At 42.7% G+C, this 19,259-nt stretch overlaps 1 protein-coding gene across 2 annotated transcripts in view; it reads right to left on the reverse strand.

Annotated features, from left to right (window-relative positions):
- Positions 1 to 15,702, reverse strand: part of LURAP1L (leucine rich adaptor protein 1 like) — a 50,164-nt gene extending 34,462 nt beyond the window's left edge. The window contains exon 1 of one of the 2 annotated variants that reach the window (XM_059656664.1): positions 14,577 to 15,702. In XM_059656664.1, the coding sequence (XP_059512647.1) occupies positions 14,577 to 14,951 (375 nt within the window). In that variant the 5' untranslated portion in view covers positions 14,952 to 15,702. The remainder of the gene's footprint in view (positions 1 to 14,576) is intronic. The other variant, XM_059656666.1, reaches the window with a different exon arrangement.
- Positions 15,703 to 19,259: the final 3,557 nt, after the last annotated feature.

Consider the following 19,259-nt stretch of genomic DNA (forward strand, 5'->3'; position numbering starts at 1 on the left):
AGAGCTATAATTCCTTGACTTCAACTCTACCTTATTTTGAAGCACACATTCTTTAATTTTTTTTATTTTTTTAATTCTATCATTTTTTTTCTTAACAAAATACAAAATATACTCAGTGTAGAGCAAGCATCTCAAACTCAACAGCTAACATGGGCCAAATAAATAAGGTTTAAGTTTATGTGGGCTGCAAAAAAAAAAAAAAAAAAAAAAAAAAAGCTTTAATTTTCATAGAAACGTAGGTTTATTTCGATAGAGACATGCTGAATACAAAGGGCTGACATAAATGAGTACTCGATCATGAGTATTCGTTGTGGCTGCATGCGGACTGTGGGCCGCAAATTTGCATACTTGGTGTAGAGGAATTGGATGAAACAAGAGCTAAACAGAAAAACAAAAACATTTATCACCTATAACTCCACCACCCATTGATACCACTCTGAATATTATAGGATATTTTTATCTCCAACCTTTTTTCCTAAGCATATTATATCCAAAACTGTTTTCGCTGTTCATAAATCTATATATATAAAAGTCTAAGCGACCCTTATGACTGGAATGACCAGCCGACCAGTCGCTATGACACATATTGACCACCGGGGAACAGACACTCAATGCAGGAGCTTCCCCCTGGTGGTCAGTGTGCTCCCACAGCCAACCTTTCACAGCCAACCAACCTCCCTCATTCCTGCCTGTGGCCAGCCAACCTCCCGCGGTCCCTCCCCCAGGCCAGCTGGCCCTGACCTGCCTTGATTGGGGCCGGCCAGCCAACCTCCCATGGTCCCTCCTCCTATCTGCCCCCTACTCCGGCAGGCCGGCCAACCTCCTGCAGTCCCTCCCCCTGTCCTTCACCCCCGGCTGGCAGAACCTAGTTGGCCCAACCCCAGTTGGGACTGGGTGAGACAGCCCTGATGACCCTGATCACCAGCCAGGCCTGGGGAACCCACCCATGTACAAATTTGTGCACCGGGCCTCTAGTAATTTTAAAATATAATTTAAATAGCTAAACACATTTCTGTCATATGCACATAAATAACCTACCTATCATTACTGGTCATTTAGATTATTTTTATTTTTTAATCATGAATAATACCAATTTAGAGACTATATTTTTGTGTGCATATTCATTATTTCCTTAGGGTAAGTAAATTTCTATATTTATCCTAAATATTCCTGGCACCAGAATTGCTATGTCAAAGAATATTTTTTTCCTTTTTTAAATACAGTGTCAAGTTTACCTATAAAGGCACCTTGAACATACACACTTCTGGCCCGTGAGAAGACTGCCTGTTTCTCTCCACTCTTGCCAAGACATGGCCTTGCCATTCTTTTCTCATTTTGCAAGAAAGGCAAAAAAGTCCTTTGTTTTACACATATACCCACAAACCCAGGAGGAACTCATTGAGCTTTTATTGTGTTTTACACTGGAGAGCTTTCATCTGAGGTTATAAATCCATGGCTTGTAGACACACATGCTACAGCATTTTTTCCCATAGTGAATGACTGTAGAGTTTGTTTTTTTGATGAATAACTGGAATTGCCAATTAACAATTATAATGAATAGAAGTGTCTGAACATGGAATGTTCTGTCTTGTGAGCCAGGGAAGTACCCATCACTGAAGAAGTTGAAAAAAAAAAATCAGCTGACTAGCATGCCAGTAGGGAATTGGTCTAGATGACCTCTATAGGTTCTTTCTACCTTAAGGCCTTTGTTGCTCTTTTCTTTGTTGTTGTTGTTATTATTATTATTATTATTATTAGTAGTAGTAGTAGTAGTAGTAGTAGAGAAGCAAGCAAGAATTTATTGATGACTGAAAAAAATATACGTAGGACAGTAAAACAAGGAAGGGCATAGAGAAGCGACAGGAGAGCCTGGGCTGGGCTGCCTTGGCTCACCAGGAAGTCAGAGAAAAAGGGACCTTGGAGTCAGGTTTTGGGGGTTAGCCTGGGATGAGCTGCCTCTGCCCATTGCTCCCCTGGTTGCAAGTCTCATGCAGTTCCTTGGAGTTTAGGAAATGCACACCTGTGGGGAATGGAGAAGGGGAAGGGAATGGCTGGGTGTGCTCCCTGGAGGGAGAGCACCCTGGGACCTAGCTGTCCCTGCCCATTCTCCCCTGGTTGCGAGTCTCAAGGGGTCCCTTAGAGTTTAGGAGATACGTGATTATGTGGGAAGGAGAGGGGGAGGGAATGGTGTGGGAGGACCCCTGGAGAGAGAGCACCCTATGATGCTCTTTTCTATTTCTAGAGATTATTGACTCTGTATTTTTGCCTCATCAACTGCAATATTTTTATACAAATAGAGTGATTCTCTCTGACTGCTGTACTTTGTCAGTAATCTATCCGAAGTGGCAGCACTGTAAGTTATGCTTTGAAGCAATATATACCTATAATCAATACCAGAGTGTTTGCTGACTCTAGAAAATTAGCTGCAACATGAGCTCCTAAGAGTTTCAGTTTGAAAATTATGCATGCACGTATAGTCACAAAAATATATGTATAATTATAGCTAAAGTATGTAAGAAACCAGAGGTATGCTTTCATGTGTTCAGAAAATTTCTAGGAGGATACATAAAATATTATTCTTAGTAGTTGTCTCTAAGGAGGGGAAATTGGGTAAAGGGATGTGGGGAACTTTTTCTAGTATTTTCCACTTTAGATCATTTTATACTGTTTGCATGTTTCAATGACTGCATGAAAGAATTTAATCATCATAATTTAAGATTTTATGAAATTAAGAGAAAATTTGGAAACAAAGTTAACCACACCAATGAAAAGCCAATCAGAGCTATTTATCATTAAATTGTCAGCAAAGGAACTACCGGTATCTGAATTGAGCAGCCTTACAAGTTGGACTTTATCACCAACTTGTGATAAAGTGACTTGTGAAGAGGGACTTTTCTTCTCAATTTCTTCTCAATATATGGAAAGTTGGAGACTTAAGTCCTAAGTTAACATACAGAGAGAAAATTCCATAATTTTAATTACAAACAGGTAATTCTGACCATTTTTAGTTTGCATAAAAAGAATCCATGGTATCCATCAAATCTTTTTTAAAACCTTAAAAATTATTCAAGAAAAGCTGATGCTGATAGTAGAGGAGGACATGCATGTGAATGTGATATGTCCCCTAGAACTTAAAATGAGGGAAATTATCCCCTGAAAATCTGAAATTAATCATAAGATATCAGAGGTCAGGATTGAACTATCACCCCTAAAGACAGTCCAGTGTGCCTGACTCCTGACTGATGGGCTTAACATTTTGAAGACTAAAATGTGTCAGTTAGAATATAGGCTTAACTGCGATGGACATTCTGCCTGACCCAACCAAGGCAGTTTTTTAATTAGTAGCTGGTTGAGGTTTATATGAGAAGTGATAAAATAGGATAAAAATTAACTAGATAAACATTTCTTAAGTTCTATCAGGAATCTGTTTGTATTACCTAACACCCCACAGTGCCTACCTCAAAAGTGGGTGAGGGGTGAGAACAGAACAACATATACATGAAAACTGTTTACAGTACCAACTAGCATAATGTAATCATCCAATGCATGTCAGATGAAGGAAAATGAAATCTAAAACAACAAAATTATGTGAATGTATATATGTATGTATATGTGTGTGTGTATATATAATATACATATACATATACATATATATGTATATATGTATACATGTATATATGTATATACATATACTAGAGGCCCAGTGCACAAATATTTGTGTACTGGGGGGGCAGGGGGGCCCCTCAGCCCAGCCTGTGCCCTCTCGCAGTCTGGGACCCCTCAGGAGATAACGACCTGCTGGCTTAGGCCTGCTCCCAGGTGGCAGGGCCGATTGGGGAGTTGGGGCGCCGCCCCCTGTCATGCACAGAGCAGGGCGGATCTGGAGGTTGCGATGCCACCCTCAGTCACACAAAGAGCAGGGACGATCAGAGGGTTGAGGTGCCGCACCCTGTCACACACAGAGCCTCAGGGCAATCAGGGGGTTGGGGAGCTGCCCCCGTCACTCACAGAGAAGGGCCGATAGGGGAGATGGGGCACCGCCCCTTGTCACACACAGAGCAGGGCGGATCAGGGGTTGGGGCGCCGCCCTCTATCACCCACAGAGCAGGGCCGATCAGGGGGTTCGGGCGCCGCCACTGTCACACTCAGGGCAGGGCCGATGGGGAGGTTATGGCTCTACCCCATCACACACAGAGCAGGGCCTGTTGGGGGTGGGGGAGGTTGGGGCGCCGCCCTCTATCACCCACAGAGCAGGGCCGATCAGGGGGTTGGGGTGCCGCCACTGTCACACTCAGGGTAGGGCCAGTGGGGAGATTATGGCTCTACCCCATCACACACAGAGTAGGGCCCGTTTGGGGGGGGGAGGTTGGGGTGCCGCCCTCTATCACCCACAGAGCAGGGCCGATCAGGGGGTTGGGGCACTGCCCCCGTCACACACAGAGCAGGGCCAATCAGGGGGTTGGGGAGCTCCCCCTATCAGGCACAGAGCAGGGCTGATCAGGGGGTTGGGGCGCCTTCCCCTGTCACAAACAGAGCAGGGCAGATAGGGAGGTTGTGGCCCCGCCCCCTGTCACACACAGAGCTGCAGAGTGATCAGGGGGTTTGGGTGCTGCCCCCTGTCACGCTGATCCCGGTGCCGGGAGGCCTCGCCGCTCTGCTGATCCCGGTGCTGGGAGGCATATTACCCTTTTACTATATAGGATAGAGGCCTGGTGCATGGGTGGGGCTGGCTGGTTTGCCCTGAAGGGTGTCCTGGATCAGGGTGGGGGTTCCCACTGGGGTGCCTGGCCAGCCTGGGTGAGGGGATGATGGCTGTTTGCAGCTGGTCACACACCCTTCAGGGTGGGGGTTCCCACTGGGGTGCCTGGCCAGTCTGGGTGAGGGGCTGAGGGCTGTTTTCAGGCCGACTGAAGCTCCCAACTGCTCCTTTTTTTCTTTTTCTTTTTTATTCTGGGCCAGGTTTAGCTCTGACTCCAGCTGAGGCCTCTGCTGCTGAAAGCAGGTATCTGGTTTGTTTAGGTTCTATAATCGAAACAATGTATAACTCCAGCTCTGAGATCCTGGCCGGCTGAAAGCAGGTTTCTGGGGTTTTGTTTAGCTTCTATATTTGTTACAATGTTTCTTAAATTGCAAGCTCAGAGGCTGGCAAGGCAGGCGGGGAACGCTATAGTCCTCCATCATTGAAGCAAGCAAGCCTCATGTTAGTTTCAAGCTGCCTGGCTGCCGGGTGCCATCTTGGCTGGCAGTTAATTTGCATATCGCCCTGATTAGCCAATGGGAAGGGTAGCAGTCGTACGCTAATTACCATGTTTCTCTTTTATTAGATAAGATATATGCAAAGAGATTGAAAAAGGCCTGAGAGGATTCATACCAAACTTCAACAGCAGTTTCCTTTGGGGTATAGAGTAATATGGGGGAGCTAAAGTATTGAGAATAAGTGAAGGGAGACTTTTGTTTTCCTTTTTATTTTTTTTTTTAATATATATTTTATTGATTTTTTACAGAGAGAAAGGGAGAGGGATAGAGAGTTAGAAATATCGATGAGAGAGAAACATCGAGCAGCTGCCTCCTGCACACTCCCCACTGGGGATGTGCCCGCAACCAAGGTACATGCCCTTGACTGGAATTGAACCTATGACCCTTGAGTCCGCAGTCCGATGCTCTATCCGCTGAGCCAAACTGGTTAGGGCTTGTTTTCCTTTTTCCATATGTCTATATTTCTGGAAGTTTTATAATGAAAGAGCATCTCTTTAATTTATAAAAAGGAAACAGTAATGTTTTTGAAGAAATACCAATGGATCCATTGGTAGATGTGTGGTGAAATTATTATAAAAACGTGCATTCACAGCAAATGAGCACACTTCATGGTACTCACATATAGTATGATTTGTGAGTAATTTGGATCCACCAAGTAGCCAGGCTCACAGTGGCCCTTGCCTGAATAAATGGCTGAGAAACCAATTCTAGTGACTTAGTCAAGTTACTTAACCTCTGTAAGCCAGTTTCCTTATCTATAAAATGAACATATGCATATATATATAACCCATGGACACAGACTAGTGCAGTAAAGGCCTGTAGTGGAGGGTGGCAGTGGGGTGGAGGGAGTCAATGGGGGGAAAAGGAGGACATCTCTAATACTTTTAATAATAAAGATAAATTTTTTTTAAAAGAGTGGTTGGGCTTGTAGCACCAATTTTTTTCTATGACAGATAAAGTATGTCTAACTTTGGTAAAAAAAAAAAAAAAAGTACATGTTGGTATAGCCATTTTAACATACGTAGAAATTGGATAAGAAATAGACATAATAAAAAATAGCTACATATAAATATCCATGTCTTTAGTTATTCCTCCTGGGAGAGCTGTGGTAAATAAGGATACAGTTTAAACTATTTAATATTTTGAAATTCTGAAAGAAAAGCAGATATATACATTTAATTTGGGGTGTCAACAAAAGCATAGAAGTACTCTCAAGCATGAAATGTAATACTACAGTCATGGTTAAAAGTTCAGATCCTGTGGGGAGGAGGGAGGCTAGAAGGGGTCAATGGGGAAAGAAAGGGTACATCTATATTACTTTCAACAATAAAGGTAAATTAAAAAAAAAAAAAAAAGCTCAGATACTGACTACAACCTAGCTCATCTCCTTACTACCTTGGTAATCTTAAGCATCAACAATAAGCCTCAGTACTTTATAAGATAACTGTGAAAATTATGTTTAGTTACAATAACTATAAGGTTTCAATGAGATGATACATATAACATGTTTAACAGAGTACCTGGCACATAGAAAGATCTCATTATATGGTGATGGAAGACCTGACTTGGGGTGGTGAACACAATACAATATATAGATGATGTATTATAATTGCACACCTGGAACCTATACAATTTTATTAACCTATGCCACCCAAATAAATTCATAATGAATGAATGAATGAATGAATGAATGAATGAAAGGTCTCATTCTAAGTAGTCTCCAGTTCCGCAGACTACCTAGGATACTGGAAATTAGGTTCATTAACCTATGCTACTATACCAGTGATGGCGAACCTATGACACGCGTGTCAGAGGTGACACACGAACTCATTTTTTTGGTTGATTTTTCTTTGTTAAATGGCATTTCAATATATAAAATAAATATCAAAAATATAAATCTTTGTTTTACTATGGTTGCAAATATCAAAAAATTTCTATATGTGACACGGCACCAGAGTTAAGTTAGGGTTTTTCAAAATGCTGCCACGCCGAGCTCAAAAGGTTTGCCATCACTGCACTATACTATGCTTGCACTGGAACTGGGGAAAGGCTGCCCACATTTCTTTTTTGCTTTTGTATAGAAATGCGGTCCCTGTGGAAGGTCTAGTGACATGGCTGAAGCTATGCTGGTCAGTTTGGCAGAAGCGGCGCCTAAGCTTTCATGTGTCGCAAAGCCGCATTGCCCTTGTCTAAAGTCGACAGAACAGCCATGTAACTGACATAATACAGTAGCTGTTAACTGTCATCATTCTCACTGCTTCTGAATGCCTATGTAATAACTGATTTTCTTATTTCACTGCGTTCACACGGCGCCTTGGTAGAAATGCCTTTATCCCTATGTGAAAAGGAGATTGTATTCTAACTTGCTCAGAAATGGCATTATAACTTGCGCGGCGCCATATACCAGTGAGTGAAAGAGCCAAGGCTAGAATGAGGGACCATGGAAGATGAGCTGAAGTCTCTGCAGGGATCGAGCGTTGGGCCGCGACAGCCTGCTGCCTTGTTGGTTTGTATCCTGTCTTGTTCTAGACGTGACTGGAATCCTAGCTTGTCTGATTCCAAAGCTGGTGAAGGTTCCAGCCAACCAGAGGTCCACCGCATGAGCAGTGAATATTAACCTTTAAAGAGGAACAACCAAAAAATGTCCTTCAAAGCCATAGAAACACATTCTCAGGGACCCCAGAGAACTCCAGACATAAATCCCAGTTTCAGAAGTAGTATCTTAAAAGCTAAAGCCTTAGTGTGTGCAAAAGCCTTTTCATTGTGACTCACCACTACAAAGTGGAAGGTGAAAAGGTGTTTTTATGCCCGCAATCACCCAAGTGAACACAACCAGTTTTAAAATTGGCGTAAAATGTGGTCCTCAAGGTCAGGGCTGTATGGTTGTGTAACTTGAATAAAAATGGAAGGTGATTCTTTTTTTGTCAGAATATGTTCCTCATGAGTGTACCAATCATTCAACATACATTCCTCAGGCTCATCCATTTTTTGGAAATGTCACTGTTTCAAGTTATGTATAAATCCTCGGCATTCTGTCTGTGTAACATTACTATCTTTGCCTGCACCGCCATTAATTTTGAGCCACTGTGTAAGGAAACATGTTTCAACAAGATTTGTTTACTAGAGTAAGGAAGTTTAATAATACTCCATGCACAACATGACAGAAGAAACTACTGTTAGGAATCAGATTTCCTGATCTCCTTTATGTCTTTATCCCTAATATTAATTAAGCCTATAATTTACATAGTTATTAGCACTTTTAATTCCTTGTACAAGGCACATTTGCTGTGAGAAATCTCCTCAGCTTTATCTGTTAGTCTCAACATTTATGTCTAATCTCCACCATCGCATAACACACCTGCTGATGTATTTGTTTGTAATCTTTCTCTGGCCAAATTATATTCCCGTTTTATCTTATCAGCTCTCTTGTGAACTCATCAAGGAAGTTGCCTTCTACTTTAAGCTTCTCAATTATATATCAAAGGGTTTTCCTTAAGTTTTTGTCCAACTTAAAAAAATAACTAAATTTTAGAACCCATGACATAAATCTTGTTGCCTACTTTAGTTGAAGTATTGCTGATGCAAGTGTAGTAAAATTCTTTTTGAGGACATTTAAGATAATTTTTCTTTTTTTTTCAATAAAAATAAGTTTTATTGATTTTACAGAGAGGAAGGGAGAGAGATAGAGAGTTAGAAACATAGATCAGCTGCCTCCTGCACGCCTCCTACTGGGGATGTGCCCGCAATCAAGGTACATGCCCTTGACCGGAATTGAACCTGGGACCCTTCAGTCTGCAGGCCGAGGCTCTATCCACTGAGCCAAACCAGTTGGGGCAATAATTTTTCTTTTTACTACAAAATAAGTAAGCCATTTAACACAGGGTACACACATGAAAAAGATCAGTGAGAAAAAGTATCAGTAACATTTTTTTTTACTATTATTATTATTATTATTTTAAATTTATAGTTGAAAGTATTACAGATATCCCTTGTTTGTTTTTGTTTTTCCCATTGACCCCCTCCATCCCACACCTGCCCCTCCCAGGCCTTCACCACAGGACTGTCTGTCCAAGGGCTATGCATATATGCATATGAGTTCCCTGCTAACCACTCCCCACCCTCGCACCCCACCTTCCCTCTGAAAGATAACATTTTGATTTATGTTCCAGTATCACTTGATGTGTCTGTATTTGCCTAGAAAACTTTATTAAAGCAAGAGTTGATGAATTGGGTGAGGTGTTTAAATGCTTTAATAGTAGGAAAAAATAACTAACTTGAGATTGTTTTTACCTCACTACTACATAGCCCGTATGCAAATAATTGGCAAAAATATGGAAATCAGGACACCATATTTTCAAATTAGTTTTTATAATGGCACTGCAATAACCATCCCAACATAATAAAGAGTTGACTAAAATCCAGAATGTGGCATCTACAAGTAATACGTACTTCTTTACAAACTCTACTTTGATTCTGTGATCAGTAATTATGTAGGAAGGCAAATGTGGGAAGGTGTATTAGACTCCTTCTAATTCCGGGTTCTCGTTCTTTAGTAATTGCTTTTCTAATCTCCTGCATTTCAAATTTCTTCCAGAGTAAATTGCTGTAGATAATTTTCACGCTCAAGCTAGATGTATGAAATGGACGCATTGAAGCAGCACTAAAACTCTACACATATTGTAAAAGTGCAATATAAAATTACTAAGAAATCAAATGCAGGTTCTGACCAAGATTGTTTATAATTATTGGAAAATATTTGGATATTCTGAGATAGTCTAGAACTTGGAGTAATACTATTTGATAAGGAATGTTTAAAGTCCCACTTTTAAGAAAACGTTGCAAAAGGAATCTTTACGCGCTGAAAGAAGTATAATACTCATAACAATGTATTGGTGCCACCCCCCTCCAACAAAAGGAGTCTTTGCACACAGAGTAGAAAGAAAATTTCAAATATAACAGACCTTGCATGGCCAGCTTTTTTTAAAGTAGGTATTTTGTTCCATATTCCCAAGGTCTTGAGGCAGACCTGGTACATAGTAGGCACTCAATAAATATTTGTTGATTATTGAATGAACTCCTGTCTGAAACAACCCCTGGCATGCATCCTGAGGGATTCTTTTGATTGGTCTCTTAGTATTTTAGGGGGTGATAAGATATTACAGATGTATAAAAACTATATTTTGAAGGGAAATTATTGGGATACAGACCAGAATGATCATAAAAACACAGTACATGGATTCAGATGATATGAGTTAAGTTGTGATTCTGTCCACTAATTAGCTGTGTGACCTTGGCCTGCTTTCTCAACCTTCTCTAAGCCACAATGATCACATTTGTAAAATATGAAAGAAAAGAATTCCTTTCCCAGTATGGTCTTACGCAAATGATATAACAGATATTAAAACACTCTGTGAACTGAAAAGTAGTGAACAAATATTATTGGGCATAATTTGCACAAGAGGTCTGAAATCTATTTCCAATTTTATCATATATTTCCTATGTGTATCTCTTCATTTTTTATTGTATTGTCAAATTTCCTCATCTTTAAATAAAAATCAAAATACTTTACACATTGGGAAAATTTTCTCCCTCCCCCAAACATCCTGATGGTTACCTTGAATTGGCCTGTCATATCAAATATATTCCTGAAAAATTTATTTTGCAATATTTTCCTTCCTACACCTCTATTATGTATGGTGCTATTTATGTTGTTAATAAGAGTTTTGACATTAAGAAATTTGATCACAGAAATAGATTCTCCCCCCTGTTCAATCTTTTTTCAACTTTCTTCCATTACAGTGCATTTCACAGGCCTCTATGAGCATGGATTATAACATTAACTAATAAGAGTTAAGGAAATTATTCATAAAAGCATAAAAGGAGATGAGAGAGACAATGATAAAGTCATGTGTATGTAAAGAATCTAAGACTACTTCCCTGCAAGGCTATGCTGTATTGTGTCCATGGTATACACATCCATTTTAATAGGAAAAGGAGGCTAATTCCTGGAAGTCTCTAGAAAGGTGTGTGCATGGCTAAGGTATATCTTAGGAAGGAGTTATGAAAGCAAGATCAAAGCCTGATAATTCTAGACTATCCAGAAGAAAAATCTATGAACAACTCAAAATAATGAGCATGAAATACGGGGTCATGCATAATACCAAGAAGGTTAACTCTGCTCATGGTAGAGGACAGACAAGGACATACAAATCGTGATTAAGAGATCATAGCTCAGCTTCTCTACGTGGAGACACCAGGGGAAGATAGGAAGAACTGCATCTGTTCGGTGTTTATAAGAAAACTGCCAAGTCTACATGAAAACAAATCTGTTGCTTTGCAACTATGCTAAAGCTGAGCACCCAGAGAGTTATGCAAAATGGGGGGAAACTCTCTCATTGGCCAGGGAATATACTTGTTTTCAGTCCCTTCTCTCTCACGTCTCATAGCCAGTGTTATCATGTGCTCAATGGAGACCTTTATTAGAGTACAAAATGGAACACAAGACATCTGTTCTGGCATGAATTCTCCTACGTGCATAGATGCTACACATAGAAAGTATAATGAATAGTCAATTTAGTAATGTGCCTCTGCTGTTACTGTTTCTATTTGCTTTTTAAAGTTTATATATTAAGATACCATAATCATTGCACATAGCAAGATCTGGTTTGGGGAAATAGATTTTTATTAACTCTATAACATTTTCATTAAGAAAAACAGATATATCTGGAAAGTGTTGAAGAGGAACAGAATACATGACCTCTATATCTACCACTTTGGAATTTGGATTATTTTGAGCTGAAGACAATCAAGACCCAGCAGGCTGGAGGAAAAAATTTTACTTCTCCCTTAACTACCTAAAAGAATGTAGATAGGGGCCTGGTTCAGAAAGAGAGCTATTACCAGAGATAACTTTTATCTGAACAACCCGTCTGTTAGCCAGGCAAACATCTAATTTCCCAACATCTGCTCTTCTTCTGGGCCTGAGAATTACCTTTCTCCCCTTTGAAGCCCTAGGGCCCTATCCCATTACTTTTCTCAGAGACGCAAATAAGCCTCAACTGCCTAACTTGACCTTGTGTCTCACATTTTATTGGGGTTACCTTACATAAGAAATCAAATTTGTTTTCCCCCTGTTAATCTGTCTTATGTCAATTTACTTGTTAGACCAGCCAAAGAACCGAGAAGAATAGGAGGAAATTTTCCTCCTTAGTAGTGTCTTTAGTTGTTAATAACCAGATGCTTTTTTTTTAACCTACGGAGTTACAGAGCACATTTGGCTTGATATACTAAAAATAATAAATGGCAAATGAGTACAAGAAATTGGAGAGCCTTAATAGAGAGGCTCCTTGACTTTTTCATTTTGTACTTTTAGCAGCCAGTTATTAACAGGTATAATAAATGCTTAATAAATACTTGTTGAATAACTAATATGTATAACCTGTGTATCTGGACAGTGAAACATAAATATAGCATAAAATCATTTGCATTACACATGATGTATGAATATATACACATACAACGACCCATTCATGTGCGTGCATGCACACACACACATGTGTATATATATACTTCTCACCTGAGGATATATTTTTATTTATTTTTACATATATATTTTATTGATTTCAGAGAGAAGAAAGAGGGAGAGAGAGAGATAGAAACATCAATGATGAGAATCATTGATTGGCTTCCCCCTGGACACCTCCTACTGGGGATTGAGCCTGCAACCCGGGCATGTGCCCTTGACCGGAATCGAACCCGGGACTCCTTAGTCCACAGGCCGATGCTCTATCCACTGAGCCAAACCAGCTAGGGCTGTTTTTATTTATTTTTAAAGAGAGAGGGAAGGACAGAGAAAGAGAGAGGGGAACCTGGATATGAGAGAAACATGGATCAGTTGCCTTCCAAATGGGCCCCCACTGGGGATGAAACCAGTAGCAACCTAGGTATGTGCCCTGACAGGGAATTGAACCCACAACCTCTTGGTGTATGGGAGGATGCTCCAACCAACTGAGGCATGGGGCTAGGGCTATAACTATATATATTTTTAAACATCTGGGCATTCCATGTAGGGAGAAAATGAATACTTGAGACATACAAGATATAGAATGGCTTTAAAGAACTTGAGAGAGGTTTTTAGTGTTTACTAGAACCTTCATGTGGTGAAAATTCTGAACATGGGACAGATCTTGAAGACTGGCTTTTTGTGCTCATATGATTGCCAAGATTACTTTAGGCTGTGGAATCCATTCCCTCCAGAGTGTTCCAACTGCAGAAAGAGAGGAGGGAAACACCTCTGGTTACTTCCTTTTAATGCGAAGCTCGGGCAGACAGCATCATTTATGTAGAAAATCCTTCCAACCATCCTTCGATTAGGCCCCTGTTGCAACTGTCCTCCTCCCCAACCTGGTAGAAAATACTGTTGATTTGTTGTCGTTTTCCTCAAAATATTCGGGAAGGAATCATTTCCTCCAACCACTTCATTATACCGAGGCCACAGAGAAGTGACTTACACAAGAGCTTATGGCAAGTGCCTTTATCTAAATCCATCCGGAATAAGGAGTGTTCCCTGTCCCTGTCCCCCTCCCACCCTCCCTTTCTTGGGCTAACATTTGCAAAGAGCACAGAAAACAATTGCAGATTGAGGACTGAGGGGGAAGGGTAGGAAGTGGTTATTAGCAAATCCCGGGTCCTGGAGATCACCTGCTCTCTTGGATCAAAACAGCATAGCCAGCTATTCATGAGAACATCAAGGACTGGACGAGTGGGCCATTGTTTTCCGAACCAGCTGTGGAGAATCAGCTCAACAGTGGCCTTGGAACAGCAGCTGCACCAAGGGGCGGAGGCCATGGAGGTGGGAGAGGAGTGAGCGAGCAAGTCAGGCAGCCAGGCTGCAGGCACCCCGCGGCGCCACCTCTCGGCAAACCCGGAAGTGTTTCGGTAATAAGCGCAATGGCCTGAGCCACCTTTTGGAACCTAAAGTGTGAATGGCTCGCAGCAGGCCCCAGATGCTTCGATAGTAACCGCGCAAACGGGGGGGGGGGGGGGGGGGGGGGGCGGATTGGTGCCCGGAGGACTGTGCTCTGGCCGCTAAATGGACGCAGCCAGGAAGCACCAAGTCCTCGCAATCAAAGTGCACAGAACAGAGCAGGCTCTGCTCTCTTGGCGAACCGTGAACCGAGCAAAGTCCGGGGTAAACAAGCCAACAAGCCTTGCAGCGGCTGCCTCCAGACCTGCACCCCCTGTGCGCTCCTCTCCCCCTCTTTTCCCACGCACCGGAACCCACCCCTGCAGCCCTGGCCACCCTCTCACCCAGGCCCTACCTTCCCATCTCCGATCTCTGCATTTTGCCGGCGAGGCCCCCATGCCCACCGCTGGCGCACCGCACTCACCATCTCTTGCCTGAGGAGGTGCAGCTTGGTTTCCAGCCTCTCCAGGGTGCTGGAGTGGCTCCGTCTTCCTGGGGAGCCCGAGGCTGGGGAGGACGAAGAGGAGGACGACAAGGAGGGAGGGAGGCTGCAGCAGCTGCTGCTGCTACTACAGCCGCCACCGCCGCCGCTGCTCCCCCCAGAGGGGTCCCTGATCCTTTCCAGGGGAACCGGCTCCTCCCCGCGCAGGGAGCGCACTAGGCTCTCCGGCACTTTGCGCCCCAGCTTCAGCTCGATGTCTCTGAGGTCTGGCACTGTCGCGTCTTCCATGACTTCTCAGGAGCGGTGATAATGGCAGGAAAATGCTGCGGCTGCGAGGTGGCAGCGGCTGCTAAGTCGGCCCCGAGGTCAGAGGGCCCCTCCAGCCGCCAGGGCGTCTATCCGCGGCGGGTCCAGAGCACCGTCCGCTCCATAGCCGCCTGCGCGTCTCCACCCTGCAATCTGCACGGGGCGCCCCGGGTCCCCGCCGCAGTCTCTCGGTCGCCGTCACTCCTCCGACTCTGACCAAGATTAGAGAGACCAATTCACCCTCTTCCCTCTTGGCCACTCCACGGCGAAGTTGAGTTAATTGATATCGCAGAGCGGGGGAGAACGCAAGTACTACAGACCGAGAGGAAATAGAAGGAAAGGAAGCCGGCTTTAGCTTTCTGGGGGGAAATCACATTATAAAACTGTCCATCACATCCCTGCGCCATTCACTGACTGCCCATCTGGTCCCGCGCGACACAAAATAATGATGTGGCCACACTCCAGCGTCGTTTCATTTTCCAGCCATAAAGCTCCAGGCTTTCAAGGGATCCTCCGAAATCATCTCTGGTCAGTGATAGAGGAGGGCGGGCGAGTGCATGGACGCCTGCACGGAGGTAGTCCGCAGGAGTTTAGGGGCTTCCTGGATGCAGTAGAAATACCCTTCTTGCCATTTAGGCCGTTTGATCCAAGTCATTGTGTTCTTGCGAGCCTCAGAAACTTTAAACGGCGCTGGCAGGTGGACCGAGCCAGGGCCAACCCCTGTACCCCTGTACCGTATATCCTAGGCAAGAAGAGCAGCACGTTTCCGCACCCCTGCTGCCGGCAGCGGTTTCAGCGCCCTGTTTTAGTTGGGAGTTCCTAATAGGAGTATTAGATTTCAGTTTTCCCGGCGGAATTGCCTGGCACCTACAACCTTTACAACAGTTAGCGAATATTAGAGGCAGAATAATGACTTTAAAGGTAGTGTCCTACCCCACCCCACCTTCCCCAGGCAAAAATATAACTTTAAAACCCTTTCCTGATAATTTTATACGAATAAAAAGTAACCAAGTGAGACGGTACAACCAAAATTAATGGTCTTGCCTAATGCAACAGTATGTCACTACAAGCAGAAGTGAAGAATTAAATAGCCAGAATAATGCATGTGATTATTGAAGACAGCTATGGATTTTAAAAGGGGGAAGTTGCTGAGGTGCTTTTAACTTTAATTATGGAGGGAAAATATTGAGCATAACTAGTCAAAAAGTTGTCTTTGATTATTTGTATTTTCAACTAGTTAAGAGCATGCCAGTCTGTTGATCTGAGATACTTCTACCAAGGAAGTTATTATGGATTATAGGTTTGATTCAACATGGAATTTATGCTAATGTCTTCAAGTGGAGGATACCATTTTCAACACAGTAAAGTCTAATTCTAGGGTTCCATTGGAATATTTGAAAATATGGCCCTCCTATTTCCGGGACGAATAAGATTTGTGGCATCAGTCCTTCCGACCCTCCATTCCCAGAGCTATCACTCAGGTTTTGTCAACACTTGTAACTTCATGGGCAGACATTTCTGAGAGTTTGTTTCTAGACTCATCTAGAAAGTCTAGGGATAGGAAACGGGGCTTCTGAGTGACGTATTTCATGGCAGGGAGAAAGTTGCTGAAGTTCTCTTGTCAACATGTCAAATATTTGTGTTATTTCTCACCCTTAAAAAAAATAGAGAATAGTTGTAAATTAGGTAGCCCTTTTTGAAGTTGGAACAACCATTTATGGAATCAAAGGAGAACAAGACTAAATCTCAACTCACTGATAAAACTACCTGCTTTGTACTAAATTTGGAAAACCACAGGCCTGTTGCGTAAGAATTGCACGGTGACATGTAATTATGGAAGGCTTGCATATCAGTCAAGAACAGGTTTTTAAAAAATTATAAAACCCTTACAAAGTTCATAATAGAGTTGGCTGAGAAGAGTAACTTACAAATACAATATCTACCTTGAACTTGGTCAATTTAAAAAGTTTATTGTCAAATTATCATCAATATAATCTACAAAAAAGGAACACTTTCTTTGCTGTGAGTCACAGACAATAAAATTAGTATTTGATACTGGTGAAAACTCAAAAATAGAAAAAAAAAATTTTGCCTTTTAAAGGTCAGCAGAGCCAAAACCGGTTTGCCTCAGTGGATAGAGCTTCGGCCTGCGGACTGAAAGGTCCCGGGTTCGATTCCGGTCAAGGGCATGTACCTGGGTTGTGGGCACTTCCCCAGTGGGGGATGTGCAGGAGGCAGCTGATCAATGTTTCTCTCTCATCGATGTTTCTAACTCTCTCTCTCTCTCTCTCTCTCTCTTCCTCTCTGTAAAAAATCAATAAAATATATTAAAAATAATAATAATAAAGTAAAAAAAAATAAAAAGAAATAAAAGTCATAAAAGTCAGCAGAGAAAATTCCTCTGAAATTAAAAATATGACCTATATTGAAAGTAATACTTTGTGCCAGTACAATATAAAACAAATGTTAAGACTTTTACATTTTCTCAGTTTAATGCTTTATGACATTTTGTTTAAAATAGAGACATTTTGCCCTAGGTGGTTTTGCTTAGTGGCTAGAGCATCAACCTGAAGACTCAAGGGTTCTGGGTTCAATTCCAGTCAAGGGCACATGCCCAGGTTGCAGGCTCGATCCCCAGTAGGGGGTGTGCTGGAGGCAGCTGATCAATAATTCTCTCTCATTATTGATGTTTCTCTCTCTCCCTCTCCCTTCCTCCCTGAAATCAATAAAAATATATTTAAAAAAAGAGGCATTTTGAATGCTGAAATGCTAATTTTCAAAACATTTTAGAATCAATCCAGCTGGTATGGCTTAGTGCAGTGGTCGGCAAACTGCGGCTCGTGAGCCACATGCGGCTCTTTGGCCCCTTGAGTGTGGCTCTTCCACAAAATACCGACCTCTGCGCATGGGCCACGAAGTTTCAATCGCACTGTACATGCGCACCTGCACGTGGTATTTTGTATGTAGAAAAGACAGACAGAGAGAATAAGCTGGGTAGGTGGATCTTCCTGTGCCTGGCTGAGGCCTCAGAGAGAGATCCAGACAGCAAGCTGAGCCTTTATTTTATAGCCAGAGGTAAACAAGGTAGTGGTCACCATAGTTACAATGTTCTTGTGAGTCTCACTTGTTTTGCCAGCACTTGCTGCATCTCCCACAGCCCATTAGCTACCCAGGCAAGATCTAGGGAGCCATAAGGTCAAGCCTAATTATGCTAAGAGGACTGTGCCCTCTAAGCTGGGACTTGTTTGTGGCTTTGCCAACAGGTCAGTTCGAGGCTTAACCCTATAGCCACTCCCTACACGTGCCCTTGAACAGAATCGAACCTGGGACCCTTCAGTCTGCAGGCTGATGCTCTATCCAGTGAGCCAAACCAGCTAGGGCACCAGAGCAACCATGATATATATTTTTTTTTGTAATTGATTTTTTACAGAGAGGAAGGGAAAGGGATAGAGAGTTAGAAACATTGATGAGAGAGAAATACCAATCAGCTGCCTCTTGCACACCCCCCACTAGGGCTATGCCCACAACCAAGGTACATGCCCTTGACTGGAATCAAACCCGGGACCCTTCAGTCCACAGGCTGACGCTCTATCCACTGATCCAAACTGGTTAGGGCCCATTTTATATTTTAACGAGCGTCCCGGTGCACGGATTTATGCACATTGGAAGGAAATTAATTAGAAGAAATATTTTAATATCGCTATTCGTCCTTTCCCTATAATAGAAGTGTCAACCAAATTCATGATCAGGATTCTCCCAAATCTCCTATCTACCTACTCCAGGTCTTCTGTGAGGATCAAATGAGAGGAGGCACGTGAAAACGCTTCACAGACATTTGGTTAAACTGTAAAATGTTTGTACCTGGCTATAAAGCAAGTCAGGTTCCTGGGATGAAGAAACTGCAAGGAGGCTAGTCACTAGGGAGAGGAAGCCGGGCGTCATTACCTGGCGCCCACAGCAACCACATCTGAGCTGGGCTGGGCTGTGGGCCGCATTTTGCACCATGGGGCCTTGGCAGCTTCGGCTGCGATTTGGTGAGGTGTTACTGTGGGGTAGTGGCGGGGCCTGTGTCCCATTTGGGGGAAGCCGAGTGTTGGTTTGTTGGTACCAGGTCCACGGTGCTGTTTATTTTTAAATGGCCAGTTGGCATCATGGCAGCTCCTGCGTTTAGCATCTGGCCCCTGGTGGTCAGAGGGAAGGATGGACACTTAGCCTTTTATATTTATAGATGAGTCGATCTTAAAAGCACTTCGTTCCTGATTCAACCTTTCTTGTCCATCTCTAATCAGT

The sequence above is a fragment of the Myotis daubentonii genome, chromosome 11, assembly GCF_963259705.1.
Source record: "Myotis daubentonii chromosome 11, mMyoDau2.1, whole genome shotgun sequence".
Taxonomy (NCBI): domain Eukaryota; kingdom Metazoa; phylum Chordata; class Mammalia; order Chiroptera; family Vespertilionidae; genus Myotis; species Myotis daubentonii.